At 30.7% G+C, this 20,958-nt stretch overlaps 1 protein-coding gene across 1 annotated transcript; it reads left to right on the forward strand.

Moving 5' to 3' along the window:
• Positions 1-3,899: 3,899 nt before the first annotated feature.
• LOC118054182 (cytochrome P450 734A1) lies at positions 3,900-7,555 on the forward strand. Its single transcript, XM_035065667.2, has 5 exons — positions 3,900-4,386; positions 5,330-5,553; positions 5,664-5,905; positions 5,995-6,370; positions 6,657-7,555. The coding sequence occupies exons 1-5, from the start codon at positions 4,098-4,100 to the stop codon at positions 7,089-7,091; spliced, it is 1,566 nt and encodes a 521-aa protein (XP_034921558.1). The 5' UTR covers positions 3,900-4,097; the 3' UTR covers positions 7,092-7,555.
• Positions 7,556-20,958: the final 13,403 nt, after the last annotated feature.

Raw genomic sequence — 20,958 nt, forward strand, 5'->3', positions numbered from 1 at the left:
TATGATCATGAGTGGTTCATCTAAATCATATAAAATTGGATTCCAATTTTTCTTATCTAAATTTGATTATAAAATAATTTTTCTTCGTCTTGGATTACAAAATAATTTTTCTTATCTAAATTCTTATATTTCTAAATTACATAATATTTATATAATTTTATAAGAAGCCTCAATTTATATTCAAGGAAAATTAGATAAGAAAGTAATTTTACAATCTTATAAGAAAAATAGAGAAAAGGCAGTACTCACAAGCCTTATTTAATATTAAAAAAGATTTGACTATCAAAAACATAACCATATTGGTTTTTTATTGTCCATAATCATCAATCATACATAAAAACACATTAATATGCATAATTAAATATATTGCATGCTTCAATTCTAATTTTTAGCTTTCTATGAAATTTTAATACAATATTTCTATCACTTAAAAATATTAAATAAAACTTAATTTGATAGTTTCCTAAACTTTATAGATATTTTTTAATATATATTTTTTGGAAAAACCATTTTTCAAATAACAACAATCATAACCTCTCTTTCATCTCTCATCCTTTTCCAGCCAACTTTCCTAGTATTATGCCATTAGAAAACATCATAATAAAAAAATAAAGAAAAGCTTTTAGAGAAAGAAATTGTAGATCATTGAACCTTTTAGGTCATAAATATCCTTCCATTGATAGTGATGATTGTCATAACCAATACCAATTGATAGATAAGAGAGAGGTGTAGCCTGCAAAGTTTAAAAAAATCCTACTGAAATTTAAATTAAGTACAACAAATAATTTTAAATGATTATTATAATAATTATTAATTAACCTACCCATTTAAGAAATTCTATTGAAATTTAATTTGACTAAAACTAAACAATTTCAATGACAATTATCATAATTATTAATCAACCTATCCTATTAAGGAATTCTAATGAAATTTAAATAGACTACAAGTAATAATTTTCAATGATAGCTACCAATATTATTAATTAACCTACCTAGTTATGGAATTTTATTAAAATTTAATTTTACTACAACTACAATTAATCAATTTCATTGATAATTATCATAATTATTTATTAACCTTTCCCAGTTAAGGAATAAAATTTAATTTGGTTGCAACTAATAAAATTGATTGATAATTATTGTAATTATTAATTAACCCACAAATTACAGGATCCTATTGAAATTTAATTTGACTATTACTAATAAATTTTGTTGATAATTATCACAATTATTATTTAACCAACCCATTGAGGAGTGCCATTGAAACTTATTTTTTGATGATAATTATTGTAATTATGAATTAATCTACCAATTAAGAAATTCTATTAAAATTTAATTTGACTAAAACTAATTAATTTCATTGATAATTATCTTTATTAATAATTAACATACCCATAAACCAATCCTATTGAAATTTAATTAGACTACAACTAATCAATTTTATTGATAATTATCATAACTAATAATTAACTTAGTCCTATTAATATTTTATTTTACTACAATTACAGCTAATTATTTTCAATGACAGTTATAATTATTAATTTACTTACCCAATTAAGAATCCTATTGAAATTTAATTTCAGCTACAACTAATCAATTTCAATGATAATTATCATAATTATTAATTAATATACACAATTAAAGAATCATATGAAATTTGATTTGACTACTACAACTAATCAAGCTATCTTAACTGGGTAAGTAAATAAATAATTATGATAATTTTCATTGAAAATTATTATTTGTAATTGTTGTCAAAATAAATTTTAACAGGACTTCTTAAGTTAATTGATAATTATGATAATTATCAATAAAATTAATTAGTTGTAGTCTTATTAAATTTCAATAGGATTCCTAATAAGGATAGGTTAAATAATAATAAAGATATTATCATTGAAATTGATTAGTTGTAGTCAAATTAGATTTCAATAGGATTTTTTAATTGGTAGGTTAATTTATAATTACAATAATTATAAATCAATTTAATTAGTTGCAATCAAATTAAATTTCAATAGGATTCTTTAAAGTGGGCAGGTTAAAAAATAATTATGATATTTATCAATGAAATTGATTAGTTGTAGTAAAATTAAATTTTAATAGAATTGCTTAACTAGGTAGGTTAATTAATAATAATGATAGCTATCATTGAAAATTATTAATTAGTTGCAGTCTATTTAAATTTCTTTAAAATTCCTTTATAGGATAGGTTAATTAATAATTATGATAATTGTTATTGAAATTGATTAGTTGTAGTCAAATTAAATTTTAATAGGATTCCTTAACTAGGTAGGTTAATTAATAAATATGATAATAATCATTTAAAATTGTTAGTTGTACTCAATTTAAATTTCAATAGGATCCCTTTAACTTTACAGGTTATACTGCTCTCTTATCTATCAATTGGTATTGGTGATGACAATAATCGCTGTCAATGAGAGGATATCTATGTCCTAGAATGTTCAGTGGTCTATAATTTCCTTCTCTAGTAGCTTCTTTTTTTTTCATGCTATTTTTTTACGGAAGAAGACTGAGAAAATTTGCTAGAAAATGATGAGAGATAAAAAGAGAGGTTAAGATTGTTGTTATGGTGGCTAAAATGACAGTGATTCGCCAAAATTTGGTGATGTAGGTTGAGATGTGGCCAGGGTTTTTGGTTTTGTTTTAGGTTTGTTTGTTGAGAGAGAAAATGTTATGGTTTATGGATGAATGTTTTCTTAAATCTTAGAGTTCTTCTCTCTTTCTCCTTAATGGGTAGGTTAATTGATATTTATGATAATTATATATGAAATTGATTAGTTTTAGTCAAATTAAACTTAGGTTTCCTTAAGTGGATAGGTTAATCAATAATTCTGATTATTATCATAAAAAATCAATAATTAGTCAATTTAAACTTCATTAGAATTCCTTAATGGGTAGGTTAATTAATAGTTATGATACTTATTAATGAAGTTTTAGTCAAATTAAATTTTAATAGAAATTTTTAATTTAATTAATAATGATAATAATTATCATTGAGAATGATTAGTTGTAGTCAATATAAATTTCATTAGAATTCCTTAACTAGATAATTAATTAATAATTATGATAATTATCAATGAAATTTAATTGTTGTAGTAAAATTAAATTTCAATAGTATTCCTTAATTATATAAGTTAAAATATCTCATTTCAGGAACATATTTAATTCACACCATTTTCCCGTATTTAATTAATGCCATATTTTGTTTATCAAATGTATTTAATCTATATAATATTTAATTTCATGAAAGTATTTAATAGAAATAATATTCTGTTTGATAATTACATTATTATTAATTAACCTACCCATTACAAAATCCTTTTAAAATCTAATTTTGCTATGACTAATCAATTTCATGGATAATGATAATAATTATTAATTAACCTAATAATTATAATTATTAATTAATTTAATGAAGGAATCCTGTTCAAGTTCAAGTTTAGTACTATAACTAATCTTTTTCATCTATAAATATATAATTATTGAGAATAAAAAAAAAATCAATTGTTTTTATTTTATTCAGAATGAAAACTATTACTTAAAATTCTAAATTTAACTCAAAAGTCATAAACAAAAAATTTATAATTCAATAGATTTTGTTGTTCTTATAGTATAAGTTATATGGTGTCATTGTTACAATAACATAATTTATTAATTATGTTATTTTCTTAATTGACTTTTTAAACTTGCTTCTTTGCCTAATGTTCTTGTTCGACCATGTTGCTAATTAAAAAGAAACTCTTTTAAGATTTTCGCAAAAGGAAACAAATATCCTCGTTACTCGTTGACCCTTAGAATTCCATTGGCGGCCCCTACGCCGTTGGCCTTGCCTATTAGGCTGTCTCTCTCACTCAAAAACATTTGTATTGAAAAGCCAGCACACAACTAGCTCACAGGCAAAAATACCAACCAACATAAGCGAGAGAGAGAGAGAGCGAGAGAGCGAGAGAGCGAGAGAGCAGGGTAGATAAGAAGCAAAAACAGAAAAGGCTGCTGCTCCACTCTTAGGAATCGGAGAGGAGAAGAGACTGTGCGCTAAGCTCTATCTGGAAAGCAAGCACTCCCACCCCTTCTTCTAACATGAAGGAGCTGTTCTTGTATTATTACTGGCACATTAAGCTGCTTGCCATCTCCTTCTTGGCATTAGTTTTTTTGATAAAGATTGTAGTCTTGCTTTGGTGTAGACCCCGAAGAATTGAGCACCATTTTTCCAGGCAAGGAATCAGAGGACCCCCTTATCGTTTCTTCATTGGCAACGTGAAGGAGATTGTGGAAATGATGTTGAAGGCCTCTTCTCAACCTATGCCCTTCTCTCACAACATACTGCCTAGAGTTCTCTCTTTTTACCATCACTGGAAGAAAATCTACGGTACAGCAAATCCGTTCCTTTACTTTTTTCGGTCTAAAATGACTGGTTTTAAATTTTCTCTAGCAATTTGTCCTCTTCGATATTTTGTGTTCTTGATCGATGATGAACTAAAATGTTTCCTCTTGTTTTCTGACTTCTTGTGATTGTGCCTGGTGATACGAATGTACAGTTGTTTGAGAACCATAATTAAATGTGTAGTAAAACAACGTGGCTTTCCAACCTTATCTTTGTCAAAACCACATATTCGCAAGAGTTTGCCTTGAAAATATCACTAAAGCTGTTGATGTTGGGTGCTTCTGCTATGATGTGTTTCTTTAGCTTGGCCTGTGATCCATCCTCCAAATTTTGTGACTTTTAAAAGGCTTTTTACCCATTAGTTCAGGTACTTCTTTTAACAACTTTTCAGCATCTTTCTGTGCCTGGATGCTGGATGTTGAACTTCTGAGTTTTGGACTGTTGCACTTCTTGTTTTCTTTCCCTTTTTTTCTCTCTCTCTTTTCTTCTTCTTGCAACTTCCTCTTTCTAGAGTTTAAAACCAGGTTATATTTTTTTAATTAAAAGTGATTTCCTTTTGCTTATGACTTTTCTGTTTTATTGGGAACTTGTTCACTGATGATGAAGCTGTTGGTGTTAGCAATCAGAATAGTTTCAGCTGTCTTCTTGCCTCCTTTCTTTTGTATCTGCTCTCTTTCATGTAGGGTCTCTGAATTAATTGTGGTCATGTTTCCGTCTTATTTCTTTTTGCGAATTTGCCACTTAATTGCTACTCGACCATGTATATATTCAAGTTCCTGCTTGCTGCAAACACTTCTTTCCGCTTTACCTCTTCCATTTTACACCTCGATTATTTTGTGTACAGAGTTATTAACCTGTCTCGCCTGACAATTTCCCTGCTTACGTGAGTAACAGGATTTGAATTGATATGACCCGGTGTTTATTGCAGGTGCAACGTTTCTTGTATGGTTCGGACCCACGGTTCGACTTACCGTCTCTGATCCAGATCTCATCCGAGAAATTTTTACATCCAAGTCGGAATTGTACGAGAAGGTGGAGGCTCATCCTCTTGTTAAGCAGCTTGAAGGTGATGGACTCCTAAGCCTCAAAGGAGAAAAATGGGCTCGCCATAGGAAAATCATAACACCCACATTCCACATGGAAAATCTCAAGGTAAGTTGAAAAGTTATAAAATTACTTGGATGTATGGGCTCAGGGGCCGGAAGAAAACAAAAGAGAAAGTATAAGAGCGTACTTAAATTCTTTTATATTAATTTCTGCAGTTGCTAGTACCTGTGGTGGCAAAGAGCGTGATCGATATGCTGGATCAATGGTCGGCAATGACAAATTCTGACGAGGTGGAAATTGAAGTTTCCGAATGGTTCCAAACCCTAACAGAAGACGTCATTACGCGAACAGCATTTGGCAGCAGCTACGAAGATGGAAAGGCCATTTTTCAATTGCAAGCACAGCAAATGGTCCTCGCTGCCGTGGCGTTCCGACGAGTTCTAATCCCAGGTTACAGGTAACTAATCAAAGTACATGTCGATGTGCGAGGAATTTCAATTCCGTTCCATCTACATGGGCTAGAGAAAATGATTTTTGATTTTTCAGGTTCTTTCCGACAAGAAGGAACATTAATTCGTGGAGACTGGACAAAGAAATCAAGAAATCACTGATGAAGCTCATTGAAAGGAGAAGAGAGAAATCGAGCGTCAACAAAACGCATCAAGATAGCTGTCCTAAGGATTTGTTAGGACTAATGATTCAGGCCTCAAATTCATGTACTGATGTAACCGTACACGACATTGTCGAAGAGTGCAAGAGCTTTTTCTTTGCGGGCCAGCACACCACATCAAACCTGCTGACGTGGACAACGGTCCTACTAGCAATGCATCCACAGTGGCAGGCTCAAGCACGTGAGGAGGTCTTGAGGGTGTGTGGATCACGTGAGACGCCCACCAAGGATGATGTTGCAAAGCTTAAGACGGTAAAGCCCCCTTCCAAGACTTGTGACAAAATTCTTGTTTTGTCTCTCTCTGCTCATTGCTTGTTTCCCGTGGGAAAAAAAGAATACCAAAAAAACAACTCTCCCTCTCTCTCGCTTTACTGCTTTTTTTTTTTCTGCTTCGTTTTCTGTTCTTGTTTTTTCCTGCCCTTCTTATCCTATATACAATGTAGATACACTGATCTTGTACTCGGAGCTGGAGAACCAACGAGTAGTAGTGGCATTTTCGTCATTTCATTTACATGCTGAATCTTGTTATGGTGTGCAGCTGACCATGATCTTAAATGAATCCTTACGGCTGTACCCACCAACAATCGCCACAATCAGACGGTCCAAGGTTGATGTGGAGCTGGGGGGCTACAAAGTCCCCAGTGGGACCGAGATCTTGATACCGATCCTGGCCCTTCATCATGATCAATCGATATGGGGCAATGATGCAAATGAATTCAACCCTGCTCGCTTCTCCGGTGGTGTGGCCCGCGCTGCTAAGCATCACGTGGCGTTCATTCCGTTCGGGCTCGGAGTCCGCACCTGCATCGGCCAAAATCTAGCCATCTTGCAAGCCAAATTAACGCTCGCTATATTGCTGCAACGATTCTCTTTCAGACTGGCCCCTAGCTATCAGCATGCACCAACAGTCCTCATGCTACTTTACCCCCAGTATGGCGCACCTATCATCTTCCAACATCTGTCCAATCCATGAACAATCTCAAATACTCGAACCAAGGCTCATAAATCAGTGCCAATCTCCGATGAGTCGAGTGCAATTAAGAGCTTTAATGAGTCGAGTGACCAGGATGCCAGCAATATTCTTGCCCTGAAAATCATAGAGCCTACCGGAAATACTAGATGGATTAAGCGAGCAATTGCATTCCACCTACCCATCCCTGATCCCTTCGAAGTTAATACACTAACCCCACCTTGGCCATGGTGTTCTTGCCAAATGCATTTTACCCATGGATCTATCCAAGTGTTTGCCAGGGTCTTCGAGTTTCATCACCCTAGGACTTGTCAAGTATAGGGCTAACAACTAGCTAGGTAGGTAGCTCCCTTTCCCCTGTTTCTTTTTTATTTTTCTTCTCGTGCATGTAATGTATATCTCCAAAATCTCTACAGTTTTGTAACCTTGTGGTTTTATAAGCTTATCTATCGTTTATTACTGGCCAAGACATCTCTCTCTCTCACACACAATTCTAGCATGTCATGAGCAATGTGTCTAATCATAAGTACTGGTAAATTCGTCTCAAGGGAATCCAAATTAATTGATCAAGAATCTAAAGCTGTCTTGGAAGCAGGAATCGGTAAGATGTGGATAAAAAAGAAAAACAAGAAGAAGAAGAAGATTGGTTTTTCTTTGATTAACATAATGAACTCTAGAAATCTTAGATTAGCATTTTGTTGCTCGAGGGATTCAAGATGACATAGGTTGTCTTTATCTATTAATTTGCATTGGAATTAGGTATCTAAGCCAATCAAATCATGGACACCCGACCATTTTATTGGGAATTTTCACAACAAACCCACTCACCAATGCATGCACTCTTGTGAAAATAATTAGTTTAAAGACTTGATATTTCGTGAGTAGTTAGCTAGTTCTTGATTTTATGACGAATATATATTCAAGTACTATTTGCTTAATGGTCACCAGTTCAGATTTGCGAAACCCCATGTACCCTGCTGGGCTTCTGGGTCACTTCCACTTCATGTTCTGATAGCGCATTGATCACTCAAATTCTATTACCGACACATACCGACCCGTAACTTTCCTGCTGGCCTGGAAGGTGCCATATATATATATATATATATATATAGAGAGAGAGAGAGAGAGAGAGAGAGAGAGAGAGAGAGACTTTGCAGATCATTCAATTTGCATATAATTAAGTAATTAATTTGCACCTAATTATATGAATGCTGTCCAAAGTGTTAACACACACACACACACTCCAACAGATATGAAATACCATTTGTAATTAGTTTGAACAGATTGATTTGCTGGATTTAGTTTGTCCCCAATCCCCATAGCAAATAGCGTGATGATAATTTAATGCAGCAACCAAAAATCTTGTTTCAGAGCAGCATTTAAGAGTAATACTAGCTATCCCAGAAGAGAAATGTGATCCCTTGGTGTCCAAACATTCTTTATTGAACAGATCCAACGAGTTTTCCTAGAATTAATGCCATGGGGAAGTTTCCTTCCGTTTCCAAGGTAGGGAGGTGGACGGGATTGTTTTCCTTTTCGAAAAAAGAACAGGGGCCGGGCATCTAGAATGGTGGCTTTATATGTTAGTATTATTAATGGCCAGAATATATATATAGTGTTACTACAAGATGTAAAGCAAAGGACAGTTGCAGCACTCAAGGCATGAAATGTTCTTTTAAAACAAAGGTGACTGTGATCCAGCATGCAGATGAACTCCTCTGGAGTTTGTACTTGTCTTTTAGTGAGAAGTAGGATTTGAGGCAGCAACCTTCCTTTTTGTATTGGTTTTTGGGATCTTCTCATGCACTTGGGGTTACCTCTAATCAAGGGGGTAGATGGTCCCCTGGAAGCATGTGATTAGGGGGGGGAGTGGGTCGTCTTCCCCGTCCTCTCTTCTATTTTGAGGTGTGATTTTTTTCTGCTTTTGTTAAAGGAATCAAAGCATGCCCTCAACCATGTGATCATATCCATACTTACCCTTACGGACCCAATATTCAATTCATTTGCCTCTCTTCTTCCAAGACAACCCTAATTAGCACATTAATGGCAGACTGTTTATTCTTCCTTGTTATGATGTTTATCTGGAATGCCGAGTTACCGAGGCCCATGTTATTCATTAACAAGAACTACTTGAGCAGGGCAAATCAATGCTACCCTCCTCGTATCTTTATTGGAACAGTAACTCTCTCTTTTTTTCTTTTTCTTTTTCTTTTTCATATCTTTACTTTGGATTTATTGAAAATTACATTTTATTATTTATTTCAATTTTCTTTGCATGAAGCTACCATAGTCTTGGAAAAATATCATGGTGCTAAGTTAGGATTCAGTTTTATAATCATTTATTTTTTTATCATATTATTAAATAAAAACAATTGATCATATTTTTAAATAAAAAATACTTTTAAAAAAAATAATTGTTATGAATGAAGTTTCATAATTTATTTTGATTTATTTTCTATAGGATTATCGTGATCTTAGAAAAACATATCGGCGTTGGGTTGGTACTCGGTTTCTTAAGTATCTATATTTTTTTATCATATTATTAAGTAAAATAATACCTCAACAAAAAATATAATTAAATTTCATGATTTATTTTGATTTATTTTTTATGAGGTTATCATGGTCACATAAAAACTTTCATATATTGAGTTGATGCTTATTTTGTAAGTATCTATTTTTTATCATATAATTAAATAAAAATAATTTTTTAAAAAATAAATTTATTAAATTTAAAAGAGTTTATAACTCAGGTCACGAGTTTAGCAAGTTAATATAAGTTGACCCAAGTTGATCCAATATATATATTGCTGTCTCAATATTTTTTTTTAAAAAAAAAATAATATCATCTTAAAAATATTTTTAAAATAAAACCATATTTTTATTAGTCGACTGAATTTTTTTTAATTCATATATCAACCAGCCAATTTAAGAAGAATATATATATATATATATATATATATATATTATATATATATATATGTGTGTGTGTGTGTGTGTGTGTGTGTGTGTGTGTGTGTGTGTGTGTTATGTGAGTTGGAAAGAGTGTGCTTTCTAGCTTCAGAAGAGCCAGAATAGGCTTTCGTACTGCACTCCAAAGTACATTTCTTTTCCTGATAAATTGCAATATCCATGTCCTAATCTTAGTGTTTACTTTTGTTATTAGTATTGAAGCTTCTTTTCTTTTCATTTCATTTTGCTTTGTCTTCACAAATGCCTCCACATATAAAGCATGTTGTCTCTCCCCACCTCATAACACGACAAAATCAACATTTTTAAGGAGAAGGGACCTATGCATCTTGTCTTAGTAAAAACAAAACGGCAAATACTACTCCATCTCTCCATTCATCCATTTATTTATTTTCCCATTTAAACTTGGCATAGTTTTACAACTTGTTTGGAACACTGTTTTTCAAAATTTACAATTTGTTTTGTTTAAAATTAAATTTTTTTATATTTTTATATTGATTTAATATGCGGATATCAAAAATATTATTTTGATATATTTCTAAGTAAAAAACACTTTAAACCGCAATTGCTACCACATTCTCAAACATACCTTTAATTATAGACGATACGACAAAATATCTTGATCTTATATTATTTGTAGTGTCCTTAGTTTACAAGGCGGTCTGATTTTTATTGATCCAACCATCATTTGTCAATTTGATTTAATCATATACATTAACATTCTTTATCGAACCATACCAATATTATGTATTGTGGGTTGCTACTATATTGTTGGACAAATGCATCATGTCATAATAATGTAATAAAATAGAAATAAAAACGTGTGTGTAGTGGTGATATCTAAGGGTTAAATTAGTAATGTAATAGTCCATTTGTGTTCTTTGATTTTGTTTTCTTGTTATATTTTCTTAATCTTAGAATTACTTGACTCAAATATATGTATCCAAACCATTCATCTATTTTAGGTTTTTTATCTGTTGAAATTGAAAAATCAGCTTGTATAAAAATAAAAAAAAATTAAAAATTAAAAAAAAATTGAATATAATTTTTATCTATTGAAATTGGATATAATTTGTATAAAATAAAATAAAAATTATATATAAGATGTTTTATATTCTTATGCATATTCAAGAGAAATACTTAACAACTCTCAATTTTCTTAAAACAAAATACTCCAAATTATATCCAATGATTTCATATTTTATTTAGTGAACTAAAACATATTGAATATGAAAATAAAATAACCACTGTAAAACTAGGCAAGGTAAACAACAACCTCGTCCACACAATTGTGTTGATTATTCTCCTTAAAGGTTTACTCCATGGCTCATGGCTAGATAACTCGGTGCATAAGTTATTATATAAGAAACCTTCTAGGATAAGATTATGGCTTCTTTTTTTGGATTGATGTACACTTGCCAAAGAACAAATGATTGTATAGATTGTTACCAAGAAGAAGATACAAGTCTCTTAACCTAGTGATCAAGAATGATCTCTAACAATCATGTAGTCGATAGTGGAAAATATTCTAATTAAAAAACACTAATCATAAATAGACTTTATATTATTAAACAAATAGATGATATCATATTAAAGTTTGAAACCCCTTTTCCATGTACATATATTATACAATAATGTTTGATGTGGATTGGTACATAACATAGCCTACAACACCACAAGATCCATTAGAAATGCCAATTGGATTCATTACGTGATCAAGGGTAAAGAAGCTCAATGATGTATTTAATGAGCTTACTTGGAGTATTTAGGCAAAAAAAAATTCAAGTAGATAACAAAAAATAATATGACCTTAATCAATTTAATCTATATAAAAGAGGGGTCTGATCCACCTATAACCCTAATTATTTGCAATGATGGGCTATCCAAATGGAATATATGGTAACCTTTATTAATTAAGCATTTTCATGTGCTTTATTAATTCCATATCAACTTAAAAGTCTTTATTATGTGTGAAAATATTTTTAGCTGCAAAAGAGTTCATATTATATTGGTGTGACAACACATCAATTCTTATCTAATATAGAAATAAAGTTAATAAAGAGTCCATGTCCAAGAAGAAAACTAAAGGTCAATAGCTAGCTTATTTGGAAAGGTTTTCTTATCATTTAAGGATATTAAAGGAGGTTTCTGGGCTTATTATTTTTAATACATTGTTTTATGATAACAAGTATAACTTTCAATCTGACTATTGGATTAGGCTGAAAGTTTAACAAAAGATTCCAAAGGTTGAAGCACACTTTGTCGCAAATTACAATTGACAGGACAATCCATACAATGCTATATACAATCCTGGATGAGAAATCACTCTAATTTTGCATGGAATAATCAGAATGTAATGAAGCCTCCATCTATGTTGTCATCAAGTAAGCCACAAAAAGAATAATCATTAGAAGAAGCAATGGCACACCTGGCAAATGACACCAACCAATTCATAAAAGATACTAAGACTAGTTTTCACAGTCAAGTAGCTTCAATACAGAATTTAAAAGTTTAATTAGTTGACCAACATGCTCAAGGGGAGATAATGAGGCAATTTTTCTAAAACCACCAAAGTGAATCTAAAAGAGCAGTGGAAGGCAATAACACTAAGGAGTAGGAAAGAGTTAGACACCCCAAATATAGCTAACAAATTAAGTCAGTAAAAAAAAATGAGGGTAACAACTTCATACTTCACCTCTTCACTTAGAGATTTCTGAAAAACCCACTAAAAGTTTCATTCTGTCAACAAATATAAAAGAATTAGATAAACAATTTATTAAAAAAAAAGATAGATGCATCTAAAAACTTGCATATTAACATTCTTTTTGTAGATGCTTTTGAATAAATGCCATGTTATGTGAAAATCTTTAAGGAAATCTTGCCAAATAAGAGAAAATTGAAGGGATATGAAATAGTAGCCCTTACTGAAAAATGCATTGCAATTCTACAAAAAAACATTACCCCCAAAACTTAAGGATCTAAAGGAGTATCACAATATTTTGTTCAATTAGAAATGCTGAGTTTGAAAGAACTTTGATTTAAATGCAAATATTAATCTTATGCCTTTATCTATTTTCAAAACCTAGGATTACGTGAAGCAAGACTTACTATGATTACATTGAAATTAGATAATTGATAAAAAAAAGCACCCACAAGGAATAATTGAAGATATTTTTGTCAAGGTGGGAAAATTTATTTTTTCATCTGGCTTCACCATTCTTAACATGGAAGAGGATAGTGGGATCCTTATCCTTCATTATAGACTATTCTTAGCCACTAGACAACCCTTAATTAATGTTTTTTTTAAAAAAAAGTATGATTAAGGGTAAATGAGAAAGAGGTGATCTTTAATATTTTCAATGCCGTTAAGATTCCTTATACTAATGAGAGTTGTTTTAGCATCCAAGCAATTGATTATGTGGTCATCAAATGGTCTTATAAACAAAAAGAGTCGTTGGAAGCTTGCTTAGTTAATTATAATTAAACGATGATAAAGGATGATGAAGTGTTGGAATATGCATGATGGATGAAGCTATTCAGCCTTAATAATAGGAAACACTTTACAGAATTGGGACAGGGTCCATCAAAGCTTCTCTCATCTATTAAAAAACCACTCGTATTAGAGCTGAATCAATTACTAGAACATTTTTGGTATGCTTATCTTGATTATCTACTTATCCAATAATTATTCAATCTAAACTCTCTTGTGTAGAAAAAGAAAAGTTGTTGAGAGTTCTCAAAAAATATAAGGTAGTTATTGGGTTAGTGCTGATAGACATTAAATATATTATCCCTTTTATTTGTATGTAATGGATTTTAGTGAAAGAAGAGGGCAAGTCGATGATGGAACAACAAAGAAGATTCAACTCGATAATAGAATAAATGGTTTAGAAAAAGGTATTAAAATGGTTAGATGCTAGAGTGATTTACCCAAATTCTAATAGCTTATAGGTCAATTCTTTTCAATTTATGCCAAAGAAATGAGGAGTGACAATGGTAACAAATGTAAATAATAAGTTGGTACCTACAGGAACCATGGAGACTTTGAATGGATTACAAAAAGCTAAACAAATCCATTATAAAGGAATACTTTTGCTTACCATTTATTGATCAAATGTTGGATAGGTTAGCCATACATGAATACTATTGTTTTCTATATGGCTATTCAAGGTATAATCAAATAGTCATAACATTGAAGGATCAAGAGAAAACCATCTCACTTTTCTTTATAGTACTTTTATGTTTTAAAGAATGCTTTTTGAACATTGTAATGAACCAACCGCTTTTCAGAGTTATTTGTGGCAATCTTCTTGGATATGGTGGAGAAGATTATTAAAATTTTCATGGATGATTTTTTTATGTTCACTGTTTCTTTCAATGATTGTTTTAAGAAGTTGGCATTAGTTTTTTAAATATATTAAGAAACTAACATGGTATTGAATTAGGGAAAATGTGACTTCATGGTCAAAAAAATATAAGAAATTGTATGAGGACATTGGATTTCATCTAAGGGTATTGAAGTAAATAAAGCTAAAATTAAAGTGATAGAGAAGCTTCCACCATAAACAATAATAAAAGGAATCAGATGTTTCCTTGGACATGCAAGGTTTTATAGAAGATTTATCAAAGACTTTATTAAAATTTCCAAGCCTCTCTGCATCTTCTTAATAAAGGAAAATCCTTTTTATATGAAGAGTGTGAAAAGGTTTTTTTATTTACTTAGAGATAAGCTTGTGTTGGATTCAATTATTATAGCTCCAGATTAGAAATCACTATTTGAACTAATGTGCAATGCAAGTAATTATGTAATTAGTATAATATTAGGGCTTAGGGCAATGGTTTTTGCCTTTTACAAGTTTCACACAATCTATTATGCTAGTCAAACCTTAAATGATGTTTAACTCAACTATACCATAACTAGGATAGACCTACTGACAATAGTCTTTGCCTTTAACAAGTTTTGGCCAAATCTCATTAGAAATAAGGCAATAGTCTATACTGATTATTTTGTAATCAAACATCTTATTGTTAAGAAGGAAGCCAAACCAATACTTATTCGTTGGGTTCTTCTATTATAAGAGTTTGATATGGAAATTAAAGACAACAAAGGAAGTGAAAAACTTATAATGGATCACCTTTAATTACCAGAACTGCTAGAGAAACTTGACTCCCAACACATGGTTATAAACAATGGTTTTCTATATGATTAACTTTTAGCTATTTGTTTTTCTAACAAGTCTCCTTCTTAGTATACAGATTAAGTCAATTTCCTTGTAGGAAAGATCGTTCCTCTAGATTTCTTATACCAATTAAAATAAGAAATTTATCATAGAAGTAAATCATTATTATTAGGAGGAACCAATACTCTACAAGCATTGTGCATATCAAATCATTAGGTGACGTGATCTAAAAAAGGAGATGGTAGATATTTTATAGTATTGTCATACACTTTAATGTAGATGGCATTTTGGAGGTAACCAAATCACTGTTAAAGTTCTTCAATCAAGGTTTTATTGGCCAACCTTATTCAAGGATGAAAATACTTTTATTGTCGCATGTAAAAGATGTTAATATAATGGGAACATCTCTGGGTATAATGAAATGCCTTTGCAAAATATTTTAAAGGTGGATTTGTATAATGTTTGAGGTAATGACTTCATAAGACCTTTTCCTTCATTTACAATAATGATAAGCCCCAGCAAATATTCAACAATAAATGTTTGTTTTTCTTTGAGTGATAAAGTACCATAAATTTTAGATACTGATTGATTGCGATTTTATCGATAATTTTCAGTTGCTTTAAATAAACAAAACCGGTACAAGAAACTGAAATAAAGGGAAAGCTAGTAACTCACAATTTGAGATTACCCACATAAAAACTGAATGTAACACGTACGAAATAATAAGCATAACAACTATAACAAACTGAAATAAAAGTGATGAAAAATTCGCAACTGCAAATGACCCAATCTTGTAGGTGACCCAGTCCTCCCTAACATAATCTTTTCATTCTTTATGTGACCATAGATACACGTCGCCTGCATATAAACGCTCTTCTGCATACCTGCAAGCCACGTGCATATACTATTCACGTTCCAATCTTCCTACATGGCATATGCAGTTTATAATTCACGTTCTAATCTTCCTGCATGGCACATGCAACTAACAATTCACATTTAACTTCAACTCATATATTTGGGATTTGACCTAAGGGCTCTTGCTGATTGACGTGGCTTATCAAATAACAAATAAATTCTCTTAATAGTGGATTATGTATCAAAGTGGATTAAAACAATCACAACTCCTACAACTGATGAGAAAGCAGTGCTAACTTTTTCTTCAAAAGAATATTTTTACTAGATTTAGAACTCTAAGAGTTATCTTTAATAATGGAGGAACTTGTTTTTACAATAAATAATTCAAGCTTTTTTATCAAAATATGGAGTTAAACATCAAAAAGAATTGGCCTATCATCCTCAAATGAATGGTGAAAAGGAAGTATTAAATAGGAAGGTAAAGCATATTCTAGAGAAAACAGTTAACAGTTCCAGAAAGGGTTAGGCTAAAAAGTTGGATGATGAATTATGGGCTTACCACATAGCATTTAAAACACATTTAGGAATGACCCCATTTTAGTTAGTCTTTGGAAAAGGATGTTGTCTACCTATAGAACTTGAGTATAAAGATTATTGGGCGATGAAGCGATTAAACATGGATCTTTAAATTGGAGGAGAAAAATGTTGCTTACAGCCCGCTAAATTAGATGAGTTTTGCAATTAAGCTTATAAGAATTAAAAAAAAAAAAAAGGAAAGGACCATAGCTTAGTATGACAAGTACATCTCAAGAAATGAGTTTTTACTTGGTCAACAAATGTTGCTTTTCAATTCATAACGTCAACTGTTTCTAGGAAAGCTTAAGTCATGATGGTCAGGTCTATTTATGGTTATTAAATTTTTTACACATATAGCAATCAAAGTCACTCATTATGAGAAAAGGACATTTACATTCAATGGTCAATATTTGAAGCACTTTGTGAATAAGGAACTTATCGGTAAGAAAAGTGACATCATTCTTGATCTAATTCAGATGAAAGAAATAGTAAAGCTACTAATTACAACTAACATTAAATGAGAGGTAGCCCAAGTATTCCAAAAGTTATAAAAAAAAAAAAAAAAAAAAAACTTAGTTTAACCCCTTTTTATTTTGATCATGTTGTGTAGGTTGGAAAAAAATCAAGCAGGATGCAAGTTTGTATTCAATGCAAATGAACTTTTATGGTGATTAGCCTTGCTAAAAAAAAAAAGAAGTATTCGCACTCTATTTCTCTTCCCTTTCACATTGAGGACAATGCAAAATTTAAGTTTGGAGTAGTAAATATTTGGTTAGATTGAATGTTAGTGTTGTCTATGTTTGTTTGAATATATATTTTTTTATTTTTATGAGAGATACGAAGAGTGAACTTGCATTTGTACTAGCGTGACATTTAGGATCAACTTTACAATTTTAGGCTCTTCATTATACTAAGCATTGGATTTTTATTTATTTTTTTAGAATAAGCAATATCTTATAAAGCAAGATTAAAAATACTTGTTTTCTTCAAAACTATTGAAGTACACATTTCCTTATGATTGTTATGTTTTTCTTATGATTATCCCTTTTGAACTACTCCTAAACAAGGTTTAAGTAAATATAGTGATAATGATTAGACAATTGAATGAATAAATCTGTACAAAATTATATCTATTCCAATATTTTGAGTTGCTTAGTAATTAGGGGTATTCATAACAAATGTTCACTTTTACATCAAACGACAACTTGAAATATGAATATGCAAAAGTATGTGACTTGTTAAGTAATCGGGTGTATTCATCACAAATGTTTGTATTTGTGGCAACTTAAAAATCCAAAGGATTGAAAGGAAATAGAAATAAATAAATATTTTTTTAGTTTGTTACCTTGTTTGTAATAGTGAGAATGAGTGATTGTAGGATTAGTTGATGCATGATTCAATTGTGTTGGTTGTATGATATGATTAAGTTCAGAATTGTGTATGAATATTCTTAGGATATGCCTAGCTTTATTCTTTATTTGTCATTGTTTATATAGTAAGTTAAAGTGGGATGCTTGCATGATAGACTTTTTTGGTGTGATAAGCAAAAAAAAAAAACCCGTAAAAACAAAGGACAATAACCATGATATACCGTAGATATTGTTATTGTCCTTTGTTTTTACGGGTTTTTTTTTTTTTTTTTGCTTAAGTATAAGCAAGCATTCAAGTTTAGGGGTATTTAATAAAGGAATTTATTTCACATATTTTCTTAGTTCAAATTGTTTTGATTTAGAGTGATTCATATGTTTTTAACTCATTTATCTAGAACTTTAGGTATCTTTTGTATTTCTTTAATTCTTGGGAATTCATGATAATTTTTAGGTATTTAACAACTAAATTAGGTTGAAATTACAATGATGTGAAGAGGCAAATAATGGGCTAAACCTAGAAAGCAATTCTTCATTGGTCTAGTCTAATCAAACCAAAACACTATTTAGTTTTTAGATCATAATTATAGCTACATAACTTGCTTTTTGATCTTTATCTTTCTAGAAAGCTAAAACTTAGGCCTACAATTCCTATAAGGACTCAAAAGTAAATCATGTCATTTTGAAGCTTGAAACATAAGCTAAAATATGAAGTACAAATCAGTCCAAGAATTTCAGCAATCTAAACTTAGCTTTGTTTTTTTACCTATATCTAGAATTTTAGAAGTCAGAAAAATATAAGCCCAGATGCATTGGAAAGCTAACTTGATAGGAAAACATTTTCCTTTAAATATACAATTTGTAATTCACACGTTTTGTACTCAAAAGTTGGCTTGCAACTTAAGGATAAAAGTTGAAAAACATTATTGACAGATGGAAGAAAAATAAATGAGCTTCTTACCTTTTAAGGATATGTATAAGATTTAAAAATTCTTTATAATAGCTATTAGGTGACTATAAAGTGGGAGGCGGCTCTTGACAGGACAAAAAGGACAAAACAATTTAAGCATGAGATGACAATTTGTAAGAAGTCAATTCCTTCAATTTACTAAACTCTTAAGTGATGAATGTTAAACATATCTCATATGATTTCTTTCATTTTGATTACGAAATAATTCTTTTTTATTTTGAGATTTTCTATGTAGCTCAATAATGATTATGCAAATATATTTTTCATTGCATTAATTAATAGTTATTAAGTTTTTCATTTGTAACTTAATTTGAGTGAATGATTTATCATTATTTACGCTTCTGGGATTCAATTTGAGACTGAAAAGTGATAATTATTTCATCCTATATGTGAGATACCATAAGAAATCCATGGCATAAAGATGTATATAGACTTGTGTAATCTTTTGGGGTTTCTTCATTCCTAATGAGTTTTGAAGTTTTAGAATTTTCATAGAGATACAAAAAATTGACTTGAGATAATTTGTCAACGCTTGAGAAAAATTTAAGAATAAAGTAGTGAAACCTGATTATGAACAATAACGAGTTTAAAAGACGATTTCATTTAGAAATTTTGCATAGGATTAGTTAGAGTAAATTAGAAATTCTATAATCGTTTCATCTTGATTTCAACCTACTTATTTAGTTGTTTGTTTTTCGATATGTCAATTAGATCTTGATTTAATAAATTTTAATACTTATTGATAATTTTTCAATCCTAGTGGAACAATCCTTTTACTCATTCACTTTATTACTTGTTATGATTTGTGTACTTCCTACTTGAAACAACACTCGGCAGTAGTGTCATGTGAAAGTCATGTGATGGCACATGGTATGGCTAGGAGCACATGAATTGACACTTAAACAATGGGGGAGTCACGTGAAGTGCTAGATCACATGTGCCTCACCTTCCTCTTTCTTCTTATATTGGCAGTAAGCTTCATCGCTACTTAAGGGAAGAGATCGGGTCAAGGAAAGGTTTGTTTTTCTCTCTTCTTCCTCTTTCTCACTTTAAAAATTTTTGGTAGAGGTTAACAATGGTGATGATAGTGGTTATAAATGGTCTATTGTGGCGGTAAAGTGGTTGGTGGTGATAGGTGTCTTTGCCAAAATTGATTGACTGTTGTTGTTGATTGGAAAAAGAGAAGAGTTTTGAGTGTTGTTATTTGTTGATGTCGATGTTAAGTAAGATGAATAACAATGAAGAGCTTGATATGAGTTTATGTACCAAAAATTAAGGGAAAAAGGAAATCGGCCATGGCTAGCTAGAGTTGGTTAGATAAAGACCCTTTTTTCTTTCTTTCTTTCTTTCTTTCTTTCTTTCTTTTTACCTAATTCTCTCTTTTTCTTCTTCTTTCACTCTCTCTTTTGAGTTGATGTTTGTAATTTACTGTCGGACTAAATTTTTTATAACAAAAATGATGTTCAAGTATTGAAATAAGATTAAAAAAAAAATTAAGTATGACAAATATGTAACAACGCTATTTAGGATTAAGCTAACATGAGATATCCTGCCAAACATATGGCTCATATTATATTACTAAAATAATCCGATAAAAAATAAAAAGAATTATGAAGTTTTTTTCTTAAAAAAATATGTTCACTTTTTAAACTATTGACCCAAATCATTAGACCCGAAGCACCCAATTTAAAAAAAAAATCATGAAGTCCAATTCTCAATAAATTAAATATCAAAGAATAAAATTTAAAAAAAATCAATCATACAAAAAAATTTATAAAAAAATATCAATTCAAATAATGAGGATTAAAATCACTATTACTAATATTGTTAACAAGTAATATAATGTATGATTCTACTATGTATAAAAAAATAAAAATACATAAGTACCCCTAGGTAACTGGAACTATCGGTTTTTTTACTTTTAGAAGTATTTTGATTATTTTATTTTTTATTAA

This window comes from Populus alba, chromosome 18 (genome assembly GCF_005239225.2).
Source record: "Populus alba chromosome 18, ASM523922v2, whole genome shotgun sequence".
NCBI classification, from domain to species: domain Eukaryota; kingdom Viridiplantae; phylum Streptophyta; class Magnoliopsida; order Malpighiales; family Salicaceae; genus Populus; species Populus alba.